Source organism: Argentina anserina, chromosome 5 (genome assembly GCF_933775445.1).
Source record: "Argentina anserina chromosome 5, drPotAnse1.1, whole genome shotgun sequence".
Classification (NCBI taxonomy): domain Eukaryota; kingdom Viridiplantae; phylum Streptophyta; class Magnoliopsida; order Rosales; family Rosaceae; genus Argentina; species Argentina anserina.
Window position 1 is genome coordinate 871912 of NC_065876.1, and position 26221 is coordinate 898132.

At 38.3% G+C, this 26221-nt stretch overlaps 5 protein-coding genes across 5 annotated transcripts; 2 read left to right on the top strand and 3 right to left on the bottom strand.

The window, feature by feature from the left end:
* The first annotated feature begins 2130 nt into the window (after positions 1–2130).
* On the top strand, positions 2131–5811 carry LOC126794108 (cyclin-dependent kinase D-3). Its single transcript, XM_050520756.1, has 8 exons — positions 2131–2423; positions 2832–3130; positions 3224–3332; positions 3516–3641; positions 4188–4423; positions 4514–4837; positions 5193–5327; positions 5425–5811. The coding sequence occupies exons 1-7, from the start codon at positions 2319–2321 to the stop codon at positions 5248–5250; spliced, it is 1257 nt and encodes a 418-aa protein (XP_050376713.1). The 5' UTR covers positions 2131–2318; the 3' UTR covers positions 5251–5327; positions 5425–5811.
* A 1141-nt stretch (positions 5812–6952) lies between these two features.
* On the bottom strand, positions 6953–9801 carry LOC126795048 (RNA-binding NOB1-like protein). Its single transcript, XM_050521864.1, is given in 7 exon segments — positions 6953–7105; positions 7202–7321; positions 7759–7924; positions 8296–8716; positions 8719–9057; positions 9533–9654; positions 9656–9801. Coding segments are annotated over 7 exon segments (1467 nt in total).
* A 242-nt stretch (positions 9802–10043) lies between these two features.
* LOC126793852 (putative disease resistance protein RGA3) lies at positions 10044–12668 on the bottom strand. Its single transcript, XM_050520481.1, has one exon. The coding sequence runs from the start codon at positions 12648–12650 to the stop codon at positions 10044–10046; it is 2607 nt and encodes an 868-aa protein (XP_050376438.1). The 5' UTR covers positions 12651–12668.
* A 312-nt stretch (positions 12669–12980) lies between these two features.
* LOC126793544 (protein DETOXIFICATION 16-like) lies at positions 12981–16020 on the bottom strand. The gene is made up of 8 exons (XM_050520095.1): positions 15510–16020; positions 14589–15133; positions 14307–14393; positions 14112–14168; positions 13793–14031; positions 13579–13697; positions 13400–13486; positions 12981–13303 (listed from the first exon to the last, which is right to left on the bottom strand). Exons 1-8 carry the CDS (start codon positions 15801–15803, stop codon positions 13244–13246), a joined length of 1488 nt encoding a protein of 495 aa, XP_050376052.1. The 5' UTR covers positions 15804–16020; the 3' UTR covers positions 12981–13243.
* A 7533-nt stretch (positions 16021–23553) lies between these two features.
* Positions 23554–25772, top strand: LOC126794626 (beta-1,2-xylosyltransferase XYXT1-like). Its single transcript, XM_050521387.1, has 3 exons — positions 23554–23941; positions 24056–24319; positions 24404–25772. The coding sequence occupies exons 1-3, from the start codon at positions 23800–23802 to the stop codon at positions 25588–25590; spliced, it is 1593 nt and encodes a 530-aa protein (XP_050377344.1). The 5' UTR covers positions 23554–23799; the 3' UTR covers positions 25591–25772.
* The last annotated feature ends 449 nt before the right edge of the window (positions 25773–26221 follow it).

Below are 26221 nucleotides of genomic sequence, written 5' to 3' on the forward strand. Positions count from 1 at the left end.
GCCCCGGCCATGAGTATAAACCGATTAAGAAATGCTGTGGTTAACTGCGCGAAAGAATCCATGGAGTTCGCTGGTTGTTCAAAGAACCAATTCATGGCATCCCCATCTAATGTTTCGCTGAATAGGTGGCATAAGGTGGCGTCGTCGAATTCTCTACTGGCAGTGACTTTTTTGAAGTTATCAATGTGCCGGAATGGATCGCCTTCACCTGTGTACGGCGTGATTTTTGGGCTCTTGGATTGAGAAGGATGCACGGTGTTCATTATTCTCGTAGTGAATGGGCCTGGCCTGGCTGCGAACACTGGTTGGCACCGTGGATTGGCATCCCGTTGTTCTATCGCTGTTAGTCGCTGCAAGATCAGGGCTAGCGTGGCAGACTCGCTGTTGTGAGCAGCTGTCTGGGGTCTGGAACGGGAGATGACGCTTGTGCTTCCTTCCTCACGGTTATGGATACGCCGTGGTGATGGTGGCCGTTTCTTGGCGAGTTCGGAGGGGGTCAAGCTGATGCTTAAGCGAACTTGTTCTCGTCCTCTTGTTTGCGCGCTGCCCTCGCGATTTGACTCCCCATGTAAATGACTACGCTCAGCCCGTTCGAGCTGTGTCCGTATCCTGTCAAGTTCGCTCTGAAGAGCTGCTGCTTTCTCGCGTTCCAGTACCTCGCGCTGCTGGCAATCAGCTAGATCGCGAGCCATGCTTTCCATTCTTGCGGCGGTTGCCGGATCTGTAGTCGCATTGGTACTAACGACTGTTCCGGGTATAGGTGTGAGGATGAAAGGGTCGTTGGCGGAGGGTAGAGGGTGGTTGAGGCTAAGGTTTGTGACGTCTTCGATGTGACCGCCTGCCGGAGTAGAGGGGGACGGATTCGTAGTGCCCATGTCGAAGTGTAGTTGTTTGGCTAGGTGTTGCATGGGATGTTTTTTTTTTGTTTGACTTTTTGTTGCGGTTTCCCACAGACGGCGCCAATGTTAATGCGGTGATTATACTTGATTCAGTACGCCGTGCTCCACGTATATATAGTACGCCGTACTCCCGGTCACTTTCCTGCCACGGGTAACACACGTCGTCAGAGTAGAGACCACAGCGGCGTGGTCTTCGACTCTCCGACGCTTAAGTCAGGGCAATGATAATTCGTGCAGAGTGATGGTAGGAAGTTCAGTGTACTTACCTTGTAAGGTCAAGAGTCTGACCTTTTATTGTTGAGTTGAAGTGGATCGTTTACTTGCCATTCGATGTGGGACGACGTCCGATTAAGGTGCTCTCTGGAGCCTTCTTTGAGATGCGCGTGAGGGCACGTCCGTAGTCAGTTTGGGCCGTGGGGAGGCCCGTTGTGTAGTTAACGCGGCTGACTTGCTATTAGTATTGTAAGATTGTGCTATACGTTAGCTTTAATGCGCTGGTAATTGTGCTGATTATGGCGGGCATAAGCCTATGCCAACACCACTCTATATTACACTTGGGTCTGCCCCTGAACTTAACCCCTCCCATTTCTTTGAATCAAAGCTAAATTGTTTTCTGCCTAGCAACTTGAAGGCTATTGTGGAGGCTCGTTTTCCTATATTCAACCATGGGTTACCATGCTATAGTTTACGTGGAAGACTCGCTTCTGTTTTGCATTAGTTAGCATGCCACATACACAGGGGAGGGCTCTTCAAAACTTCATTACATCATTGCTTGCGAATATGGAGCACTCTCTGATATACATTTTTTTCCTTCGGCTTGAATCATCGAATTGTGAACTACAGTGCAGAATGGAGGGGGACCCAAATACTTTATTACATCAAATACCATCTTCAACTCAATGGACTAGATGTCTAAATTCTAAGAGCCAAAAGTATCTAAAACTCAGACTAATTTGTCCATTCTTTACATTTGGCTTCAATTTAATCGCTTACTTCTCCAATTCATGCGTCCAATCATTCAGAAAATTGTGTTGTATCAAACACCTGTTGGAAAAATGTAGCTTAGATTAGAACCATTTAGAATATCTTACCTATGCCTGCACCTTCTTTGGGTGGTCTTGACTTTATCTTTGCAACACTATCACAAAACAAATAACTAAAAGAAATAGAAAAGAGAGTAGAAAATCGTAAATGGACCATACTGTAGTCTTCTTCTCTATAGAAAGAAACACGCTCCCTTTTTCACACACGCTCTCACTCTCTCTCTCTCTCTCTCAGCCTTCAACGGCAATTTCCAGAACCCTAAATTCTTCTCCCTCCGATTATGAATTCCCCACAGAACCCCCAATTCTGAGCACAAGACCCACCCAGAAGCCAATCCCCACTGTAAAAAGGTAAATAAAAATCAAATCTTTACCAATGGGTGAGGTCGATTCAACGAAGAAAGTTGCAGATAGATACCTCAAGCGCGAGGTCCTCGGTGAAGGTACCTATGGAGTCGTCTACAAAGCCATTGATACTCATGTAAAAACCCACCAAGACTTCTCTTTTCCTTTTCGATTTTATTCTAAAGTCTGTTCCTTTATATAGTTCTCGGCCTCAAATTTCAGGGTCTCAGAGTTGTTTGTTGTTAATGTATCTGACATTTGAGTTTCTGGGTTTTGAGAAAGTTTTTTTTTTTTGGGTATGAAGAAGTTGAGAAGTGAGACTGTGAGACATTAGCTGGAATTGTATAATTGTTAATGTTAATATTGTAAATTTGAGCTGATAGTAAAGTGATCGTTCAGTTGGTGATGGAGTAAGTCAGTAGTGTAAAGGATGTTGTTTTTTTGGTTGTGCCTACTTTGATTGATTGTTTTCATGGTTGTTTTTATTGATTTTGAGTTTTGACATGTGAGCTTCGATAAGTAATCTGTAAGTTTTGATGTGCAGACAGGGCAGACAGTTGCTATCAAGAAGATTCGGGTTGGGAAGCAGAAAGAAGGGGTGAATGTTACTGCGCTTAGAGAGATTAAATTGTTAAAGGAGCTGAAAGATCCGAATATTATTGAGTTGATTGACGCGTTCCCCCACAAAGGAAACCTGCATCTTGTGTTTGAGTTCATGGAGACGGACCTCGAAGCTGTTATACGGAACCATAATATTGTCTTGTCACCAGCTGACATAAAGTCGTATATTCAGATGACACTAAAAGGACTTGCTGTTTGTCACAAGAAATGGGTTTTGCACAGGTATATCCTTCGTGCTGAGAAGGTCATTTGCAGGTCATTTAGTTGGTTGTCATTATCTATCTATCTCAAGTGTGTGCTAACTGTGTTTTGCAGAGATATGAAGCCCAACAACTTGTTGATAGGATCTAATGGACAGCTTAAACTTGCAGACTTTGGTTTAGCGAGAGTATTTGGGAGTCCTGATCGCAGGTTCACTCATCAGGTATGCTTCTCTCTGTAGTCTGTACTGATGGTGCATTTTGATATTAAATAACAGATGTTTCGATTTAGATCTCTTTAGGTGTAAATTGTTCTCTTGACTGAAGAAAGCTTATTACAGTAGTGTTATTAAATGTAGTCTCTTTTAAGTGCACGCCTGTTATAAGCTCTTGAGCCATATGAATAGGTCTTTGCTCGATGGTATAGAGCACCTGAGCTGTTATTTGGCACCAAACAATATGGACCTGGGGTGGATGTTTGGGCTGCAGCTTGTATATTCGCTGAGCTTCTCCTACGACAACCATTTCTGCAGGTAGAAAAAATATATAATCATAGTTAGTAGTAAAATTATTATCATGTTTTTGTATATTCCATTAGGCATGATTTGTGCCACATACTTTAACTCTTATAAATTTTTTACTCTCCATTTGACTCTTGCTCACTTTGCTTTTGTGTTTATGCTGATTGATGTGTGGCTTATAGATGGATGTTTTCAATTTTTTGCAATGATTAAGTACTGTTTATTCAATTAATTGAATAATTATTCCTTCCAGTTTTTTTTAATAGTATTTTGGGTTCAATTTTTTGTTTCTCTGGTTGTAGTCTTGTAGAATTGGAGTGTGGTTTCCTCTTGCCAAAATGTTTACTCTATTATGTTTTGGCTTAGGTTGGCTAAATAGCATGAAACCCCATTTACTGCTATGATCGTGTGTTAATCTTTAACCGATCATATTACATCTTGTCAGCGGTCCATCGTGTATATTTCTATTCTTTTTCTTCAAGGTATGTTCTTTTTGAACTTTGTTTTTGGTGTGTGTTTTCTGATTGTTTCTTTGTTATTTGATACAATATTTGATAGGGAACAAGTGATATTGATCAACTAGGAAAGATTTTTGCGGCTTTTGGGACTCCAACACCTTCTCAATGGCCTGATATGGTATACCTTCCTGATTATGTGGAATACCAGTATGCTCCACCATCTGCTTTGCGTAAAAGGTTTGCAATGGCTAGTGATGATGCCTTCGATTTGCTATCAAAGATGTTTACTTATGACCCAAAATCCAGAATATCTGTGCAGCAGGCACTGGAGCACAGGTATGTTACTAGCCATTCAATAGAGCTAGTTGTAAGGTTTAGTTTTCTTCTCTTATTGGTTCTGCCTCTGATCAATTGTTTCCATATTAGGTACTTCACATCTGCTCCACTACCTACAGATCCAGATAAACTTCCAAGGCCTGCTCCAAAGAAAGAGTCCAGCAATTCTAAGGCTTCAGATTTCAATCCAAATGAGGGTCCTACTGTTTTGTCCCCACCAAGAAAGTCGAGGAGAGTGATGCCAGAACGTGTGAGTTTTGAAGGAAATGCATCCCAATCGGATAAGGTTGATGATCATTTCGGGGATGTCCGACAGGTTGCTGGTGAAAGTACAAGCAGGAATGAACCAATGCCGATGTCAGTAGATTTTTCTATCTTTGGTGCCAAACCTCCGAATAGGCCTACAATAAACAGGTGAACCACTATCCTGATATCTATTGCTTTTTCACCCTGTGCTATCTCAAATCTGTGTGACACTTTGGCTTGAAATGGATTTAACCCTTCAGTTGACACTTTAGGGAAATGATAATTTAATCTGAAATTCTGAATGGGCTAATAGTAGTAAGGTATATCAAAGTAGGTGATATGATACTCTATCAATTTCAAAGCTTACCGGACATTCGGAAATCTAAACTGCAGATTCTTATTGAGTTTATTGCCAAAGACTGGCTGTATGAAAATCAAAGAAGCAAGATTTTCCTACTCTTTTGTGTTGTTACTTATACTGGCGGAAGCTGATACTTGATTGTTTCTATTTTCTCTTATGAAGTGCTGACAGAACACACCTGAAAAGGAAACTAGAGCTTGACTTCCAACATCCTGAATAATTGATTGAATGAATTCTGTACGCAAAAACAGATGTTCTTTGATTGAGGGATGAAAGATTGCTGGCCACTTCAATGAGGTAGGCATGTTTGAAGTATGGTGCGATAGTTATGTCATTACAGGTTTTATGTGTTGCAAGACTCATGGGCTGTTGTTGTCATCTGTTGAGATTGTAGGGAGGAGATGACAACTCGATTAAAATGCAGAGGTTTCGTTTGGAGGGTTATAAATAATTGTGATAACATGAGACGGAATTGGTATCTATGAATTATGATAGCCCATGTAAGGCTAAATTTTGAGGGCTTTCTGTTGGTGAGGTGTTTCATATATCATCTATGATTTTACAATTCTTTTGTTTACTCTTTTTGTTTTCTTTTTCTTTTTGTTACTTTTACCATTGACATTATTGTTTACATGATGTGTGAGAGTAGGTCAAACTGTTGTCCATGGTAATTACTAATTAGGTGCCAAGACTAACACTCCCTACTGAACTGATGTATACAAAGTTTGTATTATTTAAGATGAAGACTCAATGTAGTGACCTGTTATCTGTTTTGATTGTTGATGAGGTCCTTGAATCCAATGGTGTATTTGGCTCAATGAAGTTGTGATTAGATCCATAAGATTTGTGAATTCATGTGAAGACTTGTTGGTTTTTTGGACAATTTGGATTGATGATATTTGTGATACAAGTTCAACCCAGTCCCTGGAAGTTTGTGTTGCTACTAAACTCACAACAGGTAGCAAATTCCTTTTTTTATTTTTTAACTAGAATCAATCGGTCAAAGTTTGACTCAAGCATCAACCAGTCATATTTCAATTTACTAGTTTCACTTCAAAAACTCTCATCATGTACAAATTCTAGAATCATAACCTTTCACCACAATTAACCAATGGCAATGAATTTCATTGCCACATTAGAGTTTCAGTTAGAAATTTTTCCTTCTGTTGTCAAGCCATACATGGACTAAAAATTTGTTTGAATTGCGAATTGTTTTTGATTCTTTTGCTTGTTGCAGTTCTGAGTGTCATTTGTGAGCTATTGATTTCGGTTACAGCGAAATAATCTCGTCATGTCAAATGAGAGCAGATTCTATTGTATACCTTTCGATTTGATGTAAATGCTGGTCTTGTTTTGTGAATGAAGGTGAATATCTGGATAGCGAATTTCTGATATCATATCATATGATATTAACTACTTTGATTGTAAATATGAACTGTCTTCAGAACACTACTTTTTGCGAACCGACTGAAGTTTAAATTCAGTTCAATTTCCGATTTTAGTCTAAAACCGAACCGAATTCCACCCCTAGATGAAAGGAGGAGTGTGTTTGTAAAACAAGAAGTACAAATTTCAATTTCCTTGATGAAATTATGATCCAAGTACATTGCCAAAACTCAGTCGCTAGAGCTAGAAGTTTGTGATACTAATCTCATGGAACAACTTGGCAGTTCGATACACTACAAATGCACGGAATCGAATATAATCAGATGGTTGTCGTTGCCGAGCTCGTTATTCAAATACTGTATGTAGTTCCGTACAGTTTTTTTTAAACACTGCACACAAAGAAAGGGACAAATTGACAATTTACATCACATAATTTATAAAAACTGAAATTATCAAATAATTTATGATGCCAAATTTAGTATTGATCCATATCAATATTAGTCAATTTAACAAGCAGAAGACAATGAAGAACACTACTAATGCTTGGAGCGTGAATAGTGATTGTCGTTGGGATTCCTCCTCCCACTGAAAGCAGCTAATACCTTCCTCACCGGAGGCTGCAGAGGAGCCTTTTTATTTGAACGGTGGCCAAAGATGGAATCATTGCAAATGAATAGGTCGTCATCTCCCTAGATGTGTAATAAGACATGCACTTCAGTCTTAAAATCAAAAGGTAAGGACAAAAAAAAACAGCAATATTTCACTCGTGCACTCTGAAATTTTACCAGCTTATTTGCTTTTCTCATTGTCTCTGGATAAAGGTACTGTTGTGGAAGCTGATCCTCACGTAAAATAGGGTTTTTGGTGATGGCATTTCTTCCACCTTGTGGTAGAGGAAGTGAAACCTGCAAACAACCAAGCATTAGGCTGCATCCGTAGTAGTCAAGAGAAGCAAAGTTCGAAGTGAAATACAAAGTAACGAACCAAAGCTTCAGCAAATGCATAAGCAGAGATGGATTAATCATTATCCAAAAAAAAAAAAAACAGATGAATTAAGGGATGATGGGGACAAACTTATGTTCTCTAGTTCATATAAGGTTAAGTTAATCTCATATATCCCATTGAGTCACAACTGTGAATATAATACATTCTTATGTCCTTCCAGTATCAAATGAGCAATAAGCAAACCAAAGGGACAAGCTAGTAGAATAAAAAGAAAGTTTAACAACCACTCTTATGATCCTTATATACATACAACAGAGGAACGACCGAACGAGTGAGCGAGAACCAATAGGTATTGAGCAGTACCCAATTTCTGATAATAACTAAAAGAAATACTCACTCTGTTGCCACACTTGTTGATCCGAGGACGTGCCGCAAAAACAATCACATTCTCACTCACTGTAACTTCTACCTTAAGCAAGGTAGCACCACTTCCACACTTTGGACAAAACATCCTCCCAGTTTCAGCGGTCATAGTATTACAACCATGGCATTTCAAAATCCACCTAAAGGAAAGAAGAGAGATCAACATAAAATATATGCATATAATACAGTCGTTTCATCAAGGAAATATTAGGGGACCTAGTCTGCAGAACACTATATTTAAATTCATCCAAAGCAACTTATATGCAAGTCATCTTGTTCAGGTGTTACTGAAAACCTTGAAACATGAATATTAGCAAGGCAGCAGAATGATCCCTATTTCAAATGTGTTAAAGGACGAAACCTACTATGAAAATTGTATCATTTTCAATCAAACAGACACAAGATAGAAAGAAAAAAAACAACAGAATGAAACAAGTCCTTAATGGATACAGTTGGTAGAAGAATGAAAAGGTAAACTAAAATTAATGGGGCATACGTATCAAACAAGTACCTCTTCAGCTGGTGGATCTGCATTCCTCCAGGTGCCAACAACCGTAAACCCATTTGCAGAATAACATTCTCCATTGCAAAATCACCTGTTATACAAGCTACACTAAGCTCTGACAAGGATCTTACCGTCGAGCTCTGCTCACTACTATCATCGTTCATGAATAAAATATCAACACTTGCATAAATATCGCTTGTGTTTTCCCCAGTACCATGCTGATGATCATCATCGGCCGATGCTGCCTCTTTGGACTCACGTCTAGCTTTTCTTCTCAAAAACCTTCTATGTGTACTCCTACCAACAGCAGGCATCCATTCATCAGCATTCTCATCAACTTTTCCTTGGGACGCATCAATCCCCTCAGAAGCCATCATCTTCCCTTCAATAGTTATCTCTTTCTTCCTCGGAAACATCTCCCGTGTCTCCCGGCCTGAATGCTATCACCTCCCTCCTGATTCTCAGAATCATCAACAACATTCAATTAAATATCTTTCAACGGGAGAATCCTCGAACCAGAGTTGCTTTTATCCTCTGGTTTGTCTTCCAGAGCTTCCCACTCTTCCAAATTAGGCACATTATTGTCCCAGCCGGACAAGTCCTTCTCCGGCAATCTCCTGACACTGACAGTAAGCACCGGCGGCGGACAGTCCCTGAGATGCTCAGTTCCATGTTTCTGCGCCTCCAGTGTATAAGTCAAAGCAATAAGACGACAATCAACCTTTGACAGTGACCCAATATCCCCAGTTGCCCTAGCAAACTTCTCAACTGCACAAAAACACACACAACAGCTTACCAGGCGGAGTTAATGATAATCTGGATAGCTGGGTGACATATAACTAAAGTAGGTTAGTGCTTTTACATCGTCTCATCCGATGTAAATCTAAAAGTCTTATCAGTTAGCTGTTAGCATTAGCATTGCATTCAAAGAAAAGTAGATATGATCCGGGGAGGAAAAGATATACAGAGGAGTTTTTTTATGTATATATTTCGCATCGTATTGTATCAAAACATAGTTTCCATGAACAATTCAGTTAGTAGCTAACAATTATTCATTATTTGGTCCTAAAAAAATCTTGTTTCTTCGATCCGACAACAACAAAGAACAAGAACTGCTAGCTTAAACATGGTAACAAAAACTAACACCTATCTACATCAATTCTCGTCTTGTCTAGGCTACAGCAACTCGGTTCGGTTCCAGCCTCAAACAAACAACCAAATTTAAATATGCAAACAGATTGACCTTTAACGATGGACTCAGGGGAGGGCTCCATGGAGTCGATTTGGAAGGGAAGGGCGGCGAGTCGGTGGCGGGAAATAGGGTCACGGACCTCGGGGATGGAGACCAAGTTGTCGGCGCAGCGGAGCGTAGGCTATGCCCTTGGAGGATTTGCAGCTTCCGACCAATACTTGGGTGGTCGGGGAGTTGTGGGGCTTTGGGTCCGGCTGCTTCTTCAACATGTTGCTCCAACTGGTGACTGGGGCTGGTGTCAGTGTCACGGTGGCGTCCATGGTTGTTGGGACTTGTTAGTTAGATAGTGATGGCCTTCTTTTTGTTTTTACCAGACGGAAGTGTAATTCGCTTTGCCCAAGTGAAGTGTGTAATTGCCATTGATGGCTATACTTGGCCCAAATATTTATACAATAATTCAAGTTTCAACACAATACTTATACCATTCAATCATTCATGATTTGATCGATGATCAATGATCTACATTTGATTCAGGGAAACGAAGAGTCTAGAAAAATTAGACCTAATCATCACTTGACGCAATGGTCTCTCCATCGATTGTGATCTTAGCAAGACGAGTGATCTTGGGCCAGTCCTGACCTTCTCTCCTTCCGTAACTTTCAGCCAATTTAGTACAGTCATTGATCTTCAATTCTTTCAAGGCAACGAGATGATGCATCCCCTCCGGCAAGGCCAGCACTTCCGGACAACCTTCTATGACAAGCTGTTGCAGCATCGTCAAGCTTTGCAGCCACTCTGGAAGTGCCTTGAGACGCACGCAATTTTCTATGCATATGCTCTGTAGGGAGGTCTTGGAGTCTTGAAGCCAATGGGGCAACGCCTCTAAATTTGACATTTTGGAGATCGAAAATGATCGAAGACCTCGAATGCCTTCTCCCAAACTCATCATGTCGAGCTGCTCACAATCAGAGATGACTAAGGCCTTCAATGGTGTACTCAACTGTGGTAACGACTCCAAATTACCACAATTACTAATAACAAGTATCCGAAGGTTAATGAGAGATCGTACCACTTCACCTAAGGATTCAAGATTACTGCAGTTGTGGACCTCGAAATGTCGAAGAGAAGTGAGGCTTTTGATTTCTTCGGGCAAATCCATCCGACTTGTGGTGAACACCAATTTTCTAAGGTTGATCAAGATCCCTATGTCTTTGGGCAATCCTTTGAGATTCTCACATCCTGAAAGTAGCAATGTCTGCAAGTTTTGCAACTCACAAATGGAATCTGGAAGCTTTTGCATACTTGGATTCCTAGACAAGTCTAGATACCTCAAGTGGCTCAGATTACCAATTGAACTTGGTAACTTTTCAAGACTCCAACCACTCATATCTAGCGCCCGCAGGTACTTGAATTTCTTGATGCATGCTTTCATCAATGGTTTGTTGGTGATGACCGTATCTTCTGGATTTGGAAATAGAATGGTCCACACTTTCTTCAGCTGGAGTAAGTAATTAGGAACTCGTTCTTCCTTCATGCACAAGTCATCTCGTGGGATTGATACATGTCGAACCTTTTTGTGCGTGATGGATGAAGCATCAGGGCGATTCTTTTCAGATGAACACTCTACTTGTGCCACCGATATGGCCAAGTCATGAACGAGATCATGCATTTCAAAGGCAATGAAATTAATTGAATCTTCGTGAATTTGAAACAATGATCTAGAACATATCTGCCTTATGTAGTCTAGTCCCATCTCTTCAGGCTCTTGGCTTCCTTTTGAGGTTTGAAGAAAGCCTTGTGCCATCCAGAGGGGGACCAAATCTGAACTTCGGAAGATGTAGTCTTTGGGGAAGAGAGAGCAGAAGGCAAAGCATGGTTTCAAGTAGGGTGGCAATGCATCATAGCTCAATTTGAGGGCAGGCAATATGTCGTCGTGCTCTTGTTTCAGCTTCCAGATGTCGCTATCTCGTACTTCAGACCAAGCATGTTGTTCTCTTTTTGAACACAGCATGCTCCCTAGGGTAGTTACGGCTAGAGGAACCCCTCCACACTTCTCTGCAATATCGTCTCCGATTTCCATTAGCTGTGGAAATTGTTCCTCATCTCCCCTTCGGCCAAATGCTCTTTGAACAAACAAGGACATACAATCTTCATGGCGAAGACCTCTCAATTGATGCACGTATACAGATTCCATAATCGAAGTAACTGACTCATTACGTGTTGTGACTATGATTTTACTCTCATTGTCTCCAACATTTAAAAGAGTTTTTAAATCATGCCATTTTGAAATAGTTACTCCAATTTGACTCTTGTCCCAAACATCATCCAACACTAACAAAAAATGTTTATCAGTTAAAACACTCTGCAACTTTTTTTGCAACTGTTCTAAACTTTCACTATCACTGCAGTTTTGGTTAGTTGCAGAAGTGATGATTTCTCGAACCAATTTTTTGATATCAAGGTGGTCCGAGACATACACCCACATTCTCAACTCAAAGTTCTTCACTACCCTTTTATCATTGTACACTAACTTGGCAAGGGTGGTCTTTCCCATACCTCCTAATCCCAAAATGGAAATAACAGACACGTTCTCACGAACACCAGTATCTTTCAATCTTAAGTTCAAGAGATGAATGATGATCTGTTTTTTATCATCATCTCTTCCAATTACATCATAGACTTGCACAAAAGAGTGAGTCTCCCTCTTTACGTGCACCGCCTGCCATTCCCCTGCTCGTTCCTCAAGAGAAAACGAAGCCTTTTCAGCTGCTACTGTATCTAAGCTTTCTCTAATCTCTTTGATTCTATGAGCCATTTGGATGTTAAACACAAGTGGGTTCCAACGCGAAAAGAATCTACGTACCTTGAATATTACAACATTGCCGCGGGAGTTCAGCACTTGCATTTGTAGCTCTTTGAATGCAAATTCATCAACCACATCATCGACATCATAGCAAACGTCTTTGAGCTTCCCTAACCACTCGGTCAGATGGGGGTCCTTCCTCTGCTTTTCCTCTGCATCAAGGACCACTTTTTTGACATCTGAGAAGGTCATCTGGAGCTTGGCTAGCTCATCTGTGACACCCCATGCCAAGCAAACTTCTTTGTATGTATAAGAAGCTAGCCCAATCATGGCGTTCTCTGCAATGCTAGTGACAAATTCCCCCATGGTGATTCTGAAAGAGGAAGAGAGTTTTCTTTGTATATATGGTTGCTCAGCTTAGTGATTGGGATGTATTCAAGAGGATGTTGCAATGAACCAATGTCAAATGGCTTTTTATAGGAAGTAATTGGCTTGCAGGGGAATGTGTCTTCATCAAGCATGAGACATATACAGGACTGTCTCAAGTATATTCTAAATTTCTAAACAATATGATTAATCCCACATGTAAAGAAACACATTGAGTATGAATGGGGCAATTAATATTTTGTTCTTGTACTTTGGTAGTCTTGTTCAAATAATCTAGGTACAAGATTCATTCTTTATAATTTATACCAATTCCATCCTCGATCCTTAACCTTTTTGGTAGAATTAGCAAGCAACCTACATTCTGGATTGTTATATAGTAATTAGTAAGTACATGCTCAATCTGTCTCCCAAGCCTAGTCCTCATATCAGTTGAAGTTCTTAAAATAAAAAAGGGAAATACATCAGAAAAAACAAAGGATGCTTTATTATTTCAAGGATTTATTCGTGAACCAATACATGCTATCTTGATTTTCTCCAGTGTCGTCCATCAGTCATTAACTCACTATTCAGGTTCATGAAACTATGTCAACTGGAACTGCCGAGTCATATACTCTTTCTGCAGCTTGTTTAGCCTAACATATACATAAGAAAAGTTAGATTGAAAAAGAACACATGAAGTAAGAAGCAAATTTATGTATTGCATTGAATAAATACGACGAGAATCTGACCTCTTTCTCCCAGTTGGTTCGTATAGTTATAGTAAGAAGTGACAACACTTGAACAATGAGTGCACAGATGATTCCCAGCCACAGCCCCTATTCAAAACAATTTAACAAACAAGATTATGACAAGAAAAAAGAATTAAGGAAGACTGAAAGAAGAGGCAATTTTCCAAGATTTTCTTTACCTTTCCACCAATCTGCAACACAAATGCCATTAATACAGCCAATGGAATTCCAACCAAATAATACGACCCAAGATTAACATATGCTCCAATCTTCTGCCACCCACATCCTCTTGCAGTGCCTGAAAATGTTATAACCACCTAAAGTATACTAATGGGAATCACTTGTGTTTATTTTGATTTTAATCAATAGAGTATTAGAAAAAGTAGGACTCACCTGAAAGAACACACTGGAGGCCATCCAAGAAGTTGGATGTAGCAAGTATCGGCATCATGGTCGCCAGATAATCAACCACTTCTGTTTCGTTGCTATAAGCGTATCCCCAGAAGTTGCGGATTAATATCAGGACTAATCCCACCAATAAACCTTCGGTAATGGCCATGACTAAGACGACACATACTGATAACTGTGCTGTTTTTGGATGCCCTGCTCCTAATTCATTTGAAACTCGAGTGCTGCAAATTATAAAAATGTAAGCTTATAAAAAGGCTTGCTGACTTTATAACTTTCAATGCATCATCCGAACACAACTAACCTCACAGCAGAACTGAGTCCAAAAGGGATCATCCAAACCATAGCTGCAGTATTGAGGCTAAAATAGGGTATTTCTTAATAAGTAACATTGAAACTTCAGAATGTAAAGCCCAAAACAGTTTTTAAAAAAAAGAACTGCAAGAACAAAAAAACAAAACAAAAATTTTAGAATAAATTATCACAGGCAGTATCTAACCTGATAGAAAGCACTGAGGTTTCCAACTCTGGTTTAGGAAGAAGACCAGATAAAAGAACAATCAATTCAAACGACCACATTTCCAAGCTGTTAAAATTCACGGTCAACTGCTTTAGGATCTTAGACACTCAAACTACAATTCATAGTAGAGATAAAAACCTGTACTTATTTATGTATAATTTTAGTTTTAGTCAAGAAAACTAGTAACACAAGAAATAATCGAGGTTAATTAGTAGTTACTATAGTATATATGCTTCTGTAATATTAAAAAGTTTAAATTACCAGACCATGACAGCTGATGGGATAGCGAGTCTGAGAAATGTAAGAACATTTTGAAAGGCCTCCTTCGAAAGGCCTGTCCAAGTTTTCGCACATGCTGAAGAGAACCTGATATAAATAACCAAAAATAGCACGTTGATCCAGTAAGAGATGGAATTTGCCAGTGCCGCTCCCCTGCCTCCAAGTCCAGATTTAAACACAAGAAGCCAACATATAGGGATATGCAGTAAAGTGGTGATTCCAGAGCTCAGCATCATTGGAAATACAATATTTTGAGTCTGTAAGAATCTCACAAGACACTGAAGAAGTGCATATGCAAAAAGGGAAGGGATGTTGAAGCGTGCAAATTTTCCAGCTTCGGTAGATATGTCAATATCTTGGCCTAGAGCTATCAAGATGATTCTTGTGTTGGCGGAAATGATAGCGAGGGGTATGCACACAAGTAAAAGAACAAACATTGCTCTCTGCATGTGTATGCTCATCATATGATATTGCTTTGCACCATAGCACTGCCCAGATAATGTATCCAATGCACTTGACATTCCCATCTATTCCATTGAAAGCCACAATTAGTATGACAGGTTTATAAACACTTCAAATTGCAACTAGCACTTGAAGGGACAAATCACTATCTCATAGGATATGCAGTCTATTAAAAGTATGAGTAAATATAAATAGAATTATGCTTAATTATATCTGACAATAGTTTTCAACTGAGCAGCTAGTAATATCTTGTAGCCACTGGCCAGTGTATGTTACTCTTTTCATTTGAGGCCCAATTAGGCTCACCTTGAATCAAACTTATCAAGGATTTTTTTATTCTGAATTAGCTTATTAGAAGATGTAGACTTAGTTGCAACAATCAGACAAAAAAAAAAACAAAGGCTCAAAATTAATAATCAGAGAAGAGGAGTAACAACTTACAAGCAAGCTGAAACCAGTGACTGATGTGAAGGAGAGTGCCATGGTAGCACCAGATAGTGATAGCTCACCAAGATGGCCAACGAACATGACAGCTATGATCTGAATAGAGTACTGTAATATACTGACACATATAAGAGGCCCTGCTAACCACAACTGCTTCTTCACTTCTTCTATAACATCCTCTTTCTTGAACCACTTCTCATGGCTCCTTTCCTCTTCAGAGATTACTCCATCTTCTTCATAAACTGGAATCAATGGTGAGCTCAAGAATGATTTGTTTTCTTCTCCCTCCATTTTTCAGAAGAAGAGAGAGATATAGAGAGACCGGTATGATGGAAGGGAGAGTAAATTGTGGCTTATATAAATATAAGAGTTGAAGCTCTTGATAGAAAGACTGGCACCAGACAAGGGGGGTTCTATCATGGCTTCACTGATTGCAGTATATATGTAATATTTCACTTTTGAAATTACTCACAATCTGATAATTATAAAGGTTTTCTGCACATGACTCTGACTTTATTTGGAAGAGGACAAATAGTAGGTGGCGGCTTCATATATCATTTATATTCAACAAGACAAAAAAGAAAGCATGTCGTGTATTACAACAGAAAACACAGAGGTTCTTTATATATATATATATAGATATAAGTAACAAAAACTCACAGGTTGTTTCCCATATTTCTTGAACCCCAAGCCAATAGCAAGACAATCTTCATTACTAATTAACAGCCACATCCATTCTTTAAATCATTCCATGGAAATGAGCCGTAAGAAAGCTTTCTGCTAATACACTAGTCTAGGATCTTTCCTAGTAGGACTGAGGAGGTAGTAGTTATCAAAGTTGTTACGTCTCAAGTTTTATCATTGGCTACCTTTTTCAAGCTGAAAATAAGTAAGATAAAAACCGAATAAACTTCTCATTTTTATTTTGCTCAGCAGGGGATTCAGTTATTCATCATTTTTCACTGCAATCAGTAAGACCATGATAAGGCCCCACTTTTCTGGTTACCCTTGAGCTCACTAGTGAGTTTGTGAAGATGGAGACATATTTGAAAAAGAGTGGAGCCATGAGAAGTGAAGAGGAACAGTTATCCTCTTTTTACTGGTTCAAGAATGAGGAAGTTGTAGAAGAAGTGAAGAAGCAGTTTTTCTTTCTTTTTACTGAGTATATATATTAATTACAGTACTCAATACAAGAGAAGGAGCTGTCATGTCTGTGGGTCAACTTGGAGAAATATCTATCTTGATGAGAATTTAGAGGCTCAAACTGACGACTGAAGTGACGGATCGAAAGCGCCACGGTAGCACCGGCCAGAGATTACTCAGCAAGATGAAGTTTTGAAACAAGGGCCCGCGAGTGATATATATGATACGAAGATATGAGAAAAGTATCAAGCACAATCGATCATTGTAGCTGATTTCGTGATCAATGTAGAGTTTCAGCACACATGTTAGTGTGTGCTGACTGGAAATTTTGCACGATATCTTTTATAAAGTTGTCTTTATCAGAACTATTGCAAAGGACAACAAGATATCCGTAAAATTTGGGAAAAGGTTTCGATCAGGCTTAGTTGATTCCTTGCACACACTGTAACTTGGAATCCACACAAAGCAACTTAAATTTTTTTTTTAATTGTGACATATATTAAAGGAAGTTGTTGATAGCAAGAGAGAAAATTTGGCAACATTTGGGCAGAAAAGAAGACCACACTGAAAGACCAACAATGAAAGAAGCACAAACCTGGAAGTAGGACGAGAATTTCTGTAGTCCTGTAGAAAACCTCACAGTACATTCCAATCCAAACTGAAAAAAATCTAGGGTGGTTTTTTTGTTTAGCTTTCAAAATCAGGATTGCTACAGCAGCATGAAAAATGTATATCAACACAGTAAATTGTTACTTTTTAGTGCCGAAAACCCAATACATGTAGCTCACCAGCTCAAAATCATAAAAAGTGTTGCCGGATCATCATGGAACTGTTGGTAACTGAAAGGTTTTGTTGGTTAAAAATGCCACAAGTCCCACAACGAACTGCACTTTGCATATAAATTGTGAACACTGACTGGAACAAGTATCGGAAATTGCAGTACAGCCTCATAGATATTGATAGCACAGAAAATTTACAATCTGGGCCAATTTTGTAATCTACTGCAAATCATCAACAGAAAGTTAGAATTATGCAGACTAGTCGACTAGAGAGAAGTCAGATAACACGTAACATTAGTAAAACAAAATCACCATATTCTACTATATATACATTCACGACGAATGAACCTTAAATCTACCTTAAACTTTGGATTCCAAATTTCCAATGCGTGATGGACCAAGGTGCATACGCATGGACTATAACAGAGGAAAAGAGCCGGTGTTTCCAAACAGTAAGAAGAAATTTCAGAATTTTACTGAGCACCTACAAGAATTCCTCGTTGATTATGGATTATGAGGAGTTGAAGACATGTAGAGGGAGCTCTTTTTTTTTTTTTGGTTAACAAAAAGATCCATAATTGACAAAATGTCTCATTCAACAAAACAGCACTAGGAATGAACAAACTAATGACCTGCTTTAATTTGTACCCATATAGAAGTCGGTTTATGCCAATGTTTGACGTACTGTATCACATTCTAGATCGAGCTCAAAATACTACCGGTATTCTGGGAAAACTCCACCTTTCTCGTCTTTGTCTTACTAAAGCAGTCTTCAGTTCCCATATCTTCACCTTCTGGCGCGCGTTGTGATGCTGATTTCTCTTTGTTCTGCCGTGGTAAGTTGGCAATCTGGATCATTCGAAAGAGAACTGGAATTTTCAGAAGAGAGAGAACAATGAGACATCGGAGTTTCGTTCGGTTTGGTTTTCGAGTATGGTTTTCGGGTTCCTCAACAATGAGGGGACTGGGGACAAGTGAGCTCTTTATTTAGGGCAAGAAGATGAAGACTTCAGACTTTCTCTCGAAAGACACTGATTCTGGGTCACAAGTTTGAACGGGCTCTCAAATCTGATTGGTGGGAACTATTGGTCCAATGGTCTGGCGGAACTTTGGGCTTTGGTAATTGGCTTCTATTATTTGGGCCAAATATTGGTCAATATAATTGGTTTTTAGTGAAATATTTTAATCTCTAACGATAAATAGGATGGTGGCTCCGTGGCTGTACCAAAAAAAAAATACAAGCCTTGGGCTTATATGTCTTTCATTAATGTGATTTTCTTTTTGAATTGGTGTGATTTGATTGATTTGGGTTTATATATGTCATACCATTAACAGAGCAACCCAAAGGTCGAGCAGTAAGAGAGGGGGCTCCGCAACAAAAGCAAAGCTCGTCGACTCCAACAGGCGGCCGGGGGACGTGTAACCACTCACCCGTGTGGTTGTGCGCGTTGGGACTCACTGTATATAGCAGAAGCGCCAAAACCGGCCTTCAAGTGGAGTGAGACGACAAATTTCCTCAAGTTCATATGTGATATTTAGATCTGACCGTCAGTCATTCGATACACTTTTTTTGTGTGGTTAATTTAAAAATTTTCACCCTTAATTTAAAAATGAACAAACATTTCGATTTCTTGCTTAACAATTTATGTAATAGAAACCTTTTGGAGTTTCCTCCACTATATGTCTACATGTCTTTCTTTTTTTTTCTCAAAACAATTGTCTTATCATTAAGGACATTTTTGTTCATTTGGGTTTGAGCAAATCAGCAAAATGTCAATACGTACCATATGATTTTCCTTTATGCAATTACATAAACCAGTTGAATAGAAGTATGTGCATGTGTGCGAAATATTGTTAAGTAGTACATGCATTTGGTCACAGACTGCCGGACTATATGATGATGGATTTGTAGGTACGTGAATCAAAGTCAATGTTCATAATTAGCGTGACTAATGATGAATATTGCATCAGATCCCAAATGGATACCCCTCATATTTCTGTGCTTCAGTCATAATTAAACCAGAAAAACAAAAGGAAAAGTCCTAATCAAACCCACTGGGTCGGATATATGGTTTATGAGCTTTGGTAAGAAAATGACGTGGTAATGGCTATGCAAGCTTAAACATCGATCCAAAACCCTAAGCAGTTCCAAATGGTGCGAAGTATTTTTCTGAATTAAGCATCAAATATTTTATATACAGAAGCTAGCACAATCAAGTTGAAGTACAAGAAGACAGCCTTTGACCATTACGAAACAACCCGTTCCAGATAAAATCGACACCACCAAATAATAATAAGGACACTATATAATCTTTATATTTGTATTATGAATGATACGTACATACATGCTTATTTTATACACGTATCATATAATTTAAGAGATTGAATAATTGATTGTAAATAAAGGAAACATTATAAAGATATTGAGCAGGAAAGGATTTTGGTTCAAGTGGTAATGGTTTGAACTAGAGAAGATCGATAACGAGTGATTTGATGTAAGCACATAACTGCACCGATCGAAATCCAAAATTAAGGGTGATCATGTCATGCAGCAAATAGGCATGCATGATATTTCAACTGTAAGGTAATGTTTTTATGCAGTTTGCTCATTCTGATTTGGACCGAAGAAGGTGAGTGATTTGCGAAATAATTATCATAAGAAGAGAGTTGGTTTTGATGAGCGGGAATCAAACTTAGCTAATAGTCAATTGAAATTAACACCAATTGATTATCAATTAGTGATAATGATACTTTTGCATGCGGCGTAATTTGTCCATGCATGTTTTTCTCAATTATTATGGTAACAAAAACTTTACATATTTACCAGTTAATTCATTTCGTTCTATATGTTATATGTATGTGTGTATATATATATATATATATATATATATATATATATATATATATATATATATATATATATATATATATATATAGTCTATATCCGGAGTGAAGCTTAACTCTGAAATTAAAATAGTTAAGTTCCAATTTTAACACAATTTTCGGTCAATTTTTTTTACCATAAGCAATTCAATATTTAGGTATGCTATTCAAGATCATCTCTATAAAAATTCATCTAATTTGGACATCGTTAAGATATTGAAATTAAATTAAATCAATGAATAAATTAAAATTGTTCAACATGAACCGTTCGTGGAAATCTCAATTTAAAAGCTTAAACCATTATCAAAATAGATGAAACTTTATAGAGATGGTCTTGAATAGCATGCCTAAATATTGAATCACTTATGGTGAAAAAATTTGACCGAAAGTGTGCCAAAATTGAAACTTCACTCTGTAATTTCAAAGTAAAGCTTCACTCTGAATAGGAAATGTATATATATATATATAGAAAATCTCAGCTGCGGAAGTCCGAACGGTTTTTTCATCCGGATTTCCGCCGTTTCTCCTCGATCCGACGTCGACGACGCCGTTTCTTCTCGCCGGAGTGACACCACACCTTCCTAGACGTTGCTCTGATGAAGAAGAATGTGAAATAGATCAGAATCGGAGGTCCACCATGATCGGTGGTGAAGTTATGAGTGAGATATATTGCTGCAAAACCTCCGATCTCGAGTTCTTTCGCCTTCTTTATCGGAGCAGTGTCTAGGAAGGTGTGGTGTCACTCCGGCAAGAAGAAACGGCGGAAATCCGAACGTCCACAGCCGAGAAGATATATATATATATATATATATATATTGTTTATTTTCCCATTTTAGTTCGAGTCGAGACTAAAGACAACATTTCTACATCCTCTTTGGCCTGCTATGTCCTACTTGTGGCCCATAACTAAGCTCCCTAGTATTGGTAATAGCCTTAATTAGTTTTATGGTTCTTGGAATCCTTGCTACTTGCCAGGGTTCTTATGAAATTCGATTGAAACATTAATTCATGAAAGCACTGATTGCATTTCCAATTAGGTACCTAGAAAGAGATTTTAATTAGTTCTTCTTCTCCAAATAAATTGATTACACTAACATGCAAGCTAGGTACCTTCGTTAATTACGTACCCTTGCGCTTGATGAATGTATGGAACGAGAATATGAAAACAAATGAGAATGCAGACACGTGTACAAATAAAATGTAATTTATTAATAATCAAATGCAAGGTTACAATCTTTGTGAACTCCTCTGATTCTATCTCCGTATGTAACTTGGCTCAAGGGTGACATGCACTTGATCTTGAGAATTTGAGTTTAGATTTGATGAAGAACGAGCGATTTGGTAACTTAATGATTCTTCGTGGACTTGAGTTTGAATTTGGATTTGATGAAGAACTAGCGATTTGGTAGATTGATGATTCTTCGTGAATTTGGGAGACTACGGGATTGCTTGAGAGTGATCTTGCTCAAGTGATTTTCTCTTTTCTTCTCCAGTCCCCTTCTTTTCATGTTGGAATGGGTATTTATAGTGTCAAGACTTCTATTTTATAGAATATTTTAATAACACTAAGATAATAATATTTATTTAATTTATAATTAAATAAATATGTATTTTCTGATTAATTTAAATTTAGTTATTCTCATAACTAAATTAAACATAAAATAATTGATTTAATTATAACCGTTAAAGAATTTATTAATTTAATCAAATGTCCGATTACCATTTTGAATCGTAAATGACATTCAATTTCCGATTTAAGTCAGAATCACGTAACTTCGATTACGATCATCCATTTATATGCTGACACGAGTTTTATTCGGATCCGCACTAACTTGTTGACTTTTGGGCCACGTGTGCAATTTTGTCGGGTTCTTGGTCGATTTAATCACTTAATGAAGATGATTTACTCCATTAAATTTTATGTGTCTAGCATGCTACCTAACAATGACTTGATCAAAATAATCAAAATAAGGTCCCAGGGTTGTTGTTGGGTGCAGAATTTTAATCGATTGTACGTGTTCAAAGCTTACTTAACACGCAAAATATCGATATCATATGGAATGTCTAATCCATGGAGTTGAGGCCCCAGACTCTTCGAGTGGTTGCATAATTAGTGTGTGATAACAATCCATTAACAACTTCTATTACTTTTGTTCAAATTAATAAGACCTATTTTTATGAAAGTATATGATAATATGAATATACCAACTGCATGCTAATGAAAAAGAAGCACATATATTATTGTTAAGTCACACACAAGCATTGCTTGAGAAAACGAAACACCCGAAAAACCATTTTTAAATTGCAAAGTCATCCAATTTCAGCCTCGTCATACTACCCACCAATTTAGAGAGACAAAAATGTATTGTTAAAATGTCATTCTCCTAATCTACCACATCAAGTTTTGTATGGTTATAGCATGCATGCATGCCTCAGCAATTTCCTCCCTGCTAGACTTTCGATCGATCAGTTTGTGACCGACACATTTTTTTACCATGAGATAGATGAACCATAGTGGCCGGTGTTGATCATTTGATTCTCGATCTAGACAATATGCCATATTAACTGGTATCTGTAACTCTTTCCATGTATTTGCTCTTAAGACTATCAATTACGCTAGCTATATCGATTTTCACATCAGAAAACTTAAGCTTATGAAAGAAGCTCAAGTTTTTCACCTACTGCCTACTGGTTTAAGTACCTAGCTAATTTCGACATGGTATATCGTTCAGTTAATCAGTTTACCAGACAATTGCGTTACCATCATTATTCTAGACCTGTATTACTAGACATGTGAAATAGTCATATATTGAACTTGAACGACTCGGTCTGAATTACTAAATTTGATATGAAATTAACGTAAGAATGTGATGAATGAGCAAATAAATACTATTGAGCTGATTAAAGTGATCGATGATCATGGATGACACTCTCATCTGTATGAATTCATCGGTGTAGAAATATCCTCATACAGTACGTGAATTTCTACAATCGTAGTTGGTTTAGAGCTTTCAAGTGAAGCTGGAATCCACGGCCGGCAGATTGTTAACAAGTTCGAAAACAATCATGGAAGAAAGATCGGTGTTTGTCACAACGGTCAACCGAAATGTCCCTTTCGTAATATCTAATTTTTTATTTTTGAAGAATCTACTAATTTACAAAAATCGTGGGGTGCAACAATTTTATAGAAAATGCACCTCCAACATCCTTCACTATTAGACACATATATACAAAATGGCCTCCACGTAAGTCTTGCTTCACCATCTAGCTACTCAATCCTCTCAAGACTTAAGCTAGCTAGAGGGAGGTCACTCTTGCTTATTCTTCGCTTCTTAATTAGCTTGTAATGATCTTCATCTTCTTTAAGGCCTAGCTAGCTTTCATAATTCATATGCAGAAATCAATGGCCTTTTAATCAGTCAGCATTTTGAGTACATACTTATAGTTGGTTAGTATTGTATTATACTAGTTACAGAGTGAAAATGATGTACGATTCGATACTTGCCAGAAGCTTCAGTCGGCATGAGCAGAAGAAACTAGGATATGGAGCCTTTCTTTGCTGCTTGTTCTTAGCATTGTGCTTTTGCACAGTGCTGAAGCCTAGTTTGAATCCTCTACCAGCTTGTATGTCCTTTTTCATGTCTTTTTCTTCAGTATTTTGTCTTCTATATATGTTAGTTATTCTTTCTAATCAACATGCATGAATTTTTGATAATGTGTCATTCATTTTAATTGCAGTGAACTTGCAGCGATCACTCGGTGTCAGAAACAAGATACTGGCACTAATGGAGTCGAACAAGGAATATTCAAACAGCTCTGAGCATGTCATGGAAATCAAAGTTATTGATCACATCATAGAAACAGAAGAGTTCAAAAATGTGAGTCACATTTATAAAGATGAAGTAGAAGATTCTAACCAAAAGCAGAAGAATGAAAGCAAGGACAGTGTTACTACTAGTCCCATTTTTAGCAGCAGTGATGATGATGATCATGAGGCAAAGGGTATGTTCACTACGTTCACAAGAAAATTAATGTATTAAAATTTTTCTTTCTTGAAAGCTAATGATGTAAATGTTCAAGTTGCAGTTGTTGAAGTTGTGATGACAAAGAGTGTGGAGCCAATTATTTGCAATGTCAAGCAACCAAGATCTGAATATTGCGAGGTCAACGCAGGTGCTCGGGTTGATGGTAAATCAGCCTCAGTTATTGTTGCTTCATCTCAACAGGAGATGTCATCAGCAGGCAATAGCTCCTGGACTATAAGAACTTATGCTCGGAAAGAAGATACAACAGCGATGAGTCATGCTCGGAAATGGTTTGTGAAACAAGCAAGCACTGATGACCAAGAAATTCCTCAATGTGGTCGGAATCATAATGTTCCAGCCATCCTGTTTTCAAGTGGAGGATACACTGGAAACCATTTCCATGACTTCACTGATGTGGTCATTCCTCTCTTCATTACTTCTCGAAAATACAAGGGTGAAGTTCAATTTCTTGTCACCGATAAACGACCGTTTTGGATTGAAAAGTTCAAAGCAATACTAAAAGGATTGTCCAACTATGAGTTCATTGACATTGACAATGAGCAAGTAGTCCATTGCTTCCCAAGCCTAACAGTTGGCCTCATACGACACGAAAAAGAGCTGAGCATCAATGATCCTTCAAAATATTCACATACTATGAAAGACTTCAGAGAGTTTCTGAGGAAAACCTACTCCTTGAAGAAGGTTAATGCAATTAGAGTCAGGGATGGTCAGCGCAAAAAGCCACGGCTTCTGATCATCCCAAGGAAGAGAACAAGGTCTTTCACAAATACAGGAAGGATTATGAGAATGGGAAAACACTTGGGGTACAAGGTAAGTGTGGCAGAGGGTAACTCGGACGTTGCGAAATTTGCACAATTGGTAAACTCTTGTGATGTGTTGATGGGAGTTCATGGAGCTGGCCTCACAAACATTCTTTTTCTTCCAGACAATGCAGTCTTCATCCAAATACTTCCGGTTGGAGGGTTTGAATGGCTAGCAACGACAGATTTTGGAGAGCCTTCGCAGGATATGAATCTCAAGTACTTGGAGTATAAGATAAGCAATGAGGAGAGCACATTGATAGAGCAATACCCGCTTGACCATGCAGTTTTTACTGACCCCTATTCTATTGGAAAACAGGGGTGGGAAGCATTCAAGGCAATCTTTTTGAATAAGCAAAATGTAAAGCTCAACGTCAATAGGTTCAAACCCACTTTGTTAAAAGCCCTTGAGCTGCTGCATCATTAGCCCATTGTTTGGTTTCTAGAGGAAAAAAAGGTCCTCTAGGTCCTGTTACTTCATGTAGTTCTTTTTCGTTTTGTCCATGTTTATTAGCCAAGTATTGCATCTCGTTGTTGGAGAGGCCTCTTTGTATAGAACTTAATTGAGGAAGAAGCATTTATGAAAATTTAAAAGCTTTCTAGCTTTTGCGATAACAATTGACTTATATGATATAATTATATCTAGGAGAGAATACGTACGCTGCATATATCACTTGTATGAATGATTCGTTGTCTTTTGATAAGGGAAATAACAAAAGAGATTAAGTAGTTGTTAATAAACTTATGTTCAAAAATCCAATATATGGACTAGGAATCACAACTTTTAGAAGAGGGTACCGTAGACAAAAACTAAGATGGGAAGATAGAATAAATATACTACAGATCAGGCCAGAGCCCTCATCTCTCCTTCGTCATCATATTGAACTAACATTTTGCATTTTTCATTTGGGGTCTAGTTCCGTATGGAGATTCACAATGGACATCATCTAGCTTTCCTTTTTTTTAATTAAACTCTTGTTGTTGCTGCAGTCCAAAATTGTGATTAGTATTTTGGTAAAGCAGAATAACAAGTTGCAAATTTGGAACAAAATAAGTAA

Coding starts and splice junctions, on each gene's coding strand:
- LOC126794626 (XM_050521387.1), top strand. CDS start 23,800: ATGATGTACGATTCGATACTTGCCAGAAGCTTCAGTCGGCATGAGCAG. Junction 23,942..24,055: donor TTTGAATCCTCTACCAGCTT/GTATGTCCTTTT, acceptor TTTTAATTGCAG/TGAACTTGCAGCGATCACTC. Junction 24,320..24,403: donor TGATGATCATGAGGCAAAGG/GTATGTTCACTA, acceptor TTCAAGTTGCAG/TTGTTGAAGTTGTGATGACA.
- LOC126793544 (XM_050520095.1), bottom strand. CDS start 15,803: ATGGAGGGAGAAGAAAACAAATCATTCTTGAGCTCACCATTGATTCCA. Junction 13,698..13,792: donor CCTCCAGTGTGTTCTTTCAG/GTGAGTCCTACT, acceptor TAACATTTTCAG/GCACTGCAAGAGGATGTGGG. Junction 13,487..13,578: donor TGTTGCAGATTGGTGGAAAG/GTAAAGAAAATC, acceptor TGTTTTGAATAG/GGGCTGTGGCTGGGAATCAT.
- LOC126793852 (XM_050520481.1), bottom strand. CDS start 12,650: ATGGGGGAATTTGTCACTAGCATTGCAGAGAACGCCATGATTGGGCTA.
- LOC126794108 (XM_050520756.1), top strand. CDS start 2,319: ATGGGTGAGGTCGATTCAACGAAGAAAGTTGCAGATAGATACCTCAAG. Junction 3,333..3,515: donor ATCGCAGGTTCACTCATCAG/GTATGCTTCTCT, acceptor CCATATGAATAG/GTCTTTGCTCGATGGTATAG. Junction 4,838..5,192: donor AATAGGCCTACAATAAACAG/GTGAACCACTAT, acceptor TCTCTTATGAAG/TGCTGACAGAACACACCTGA.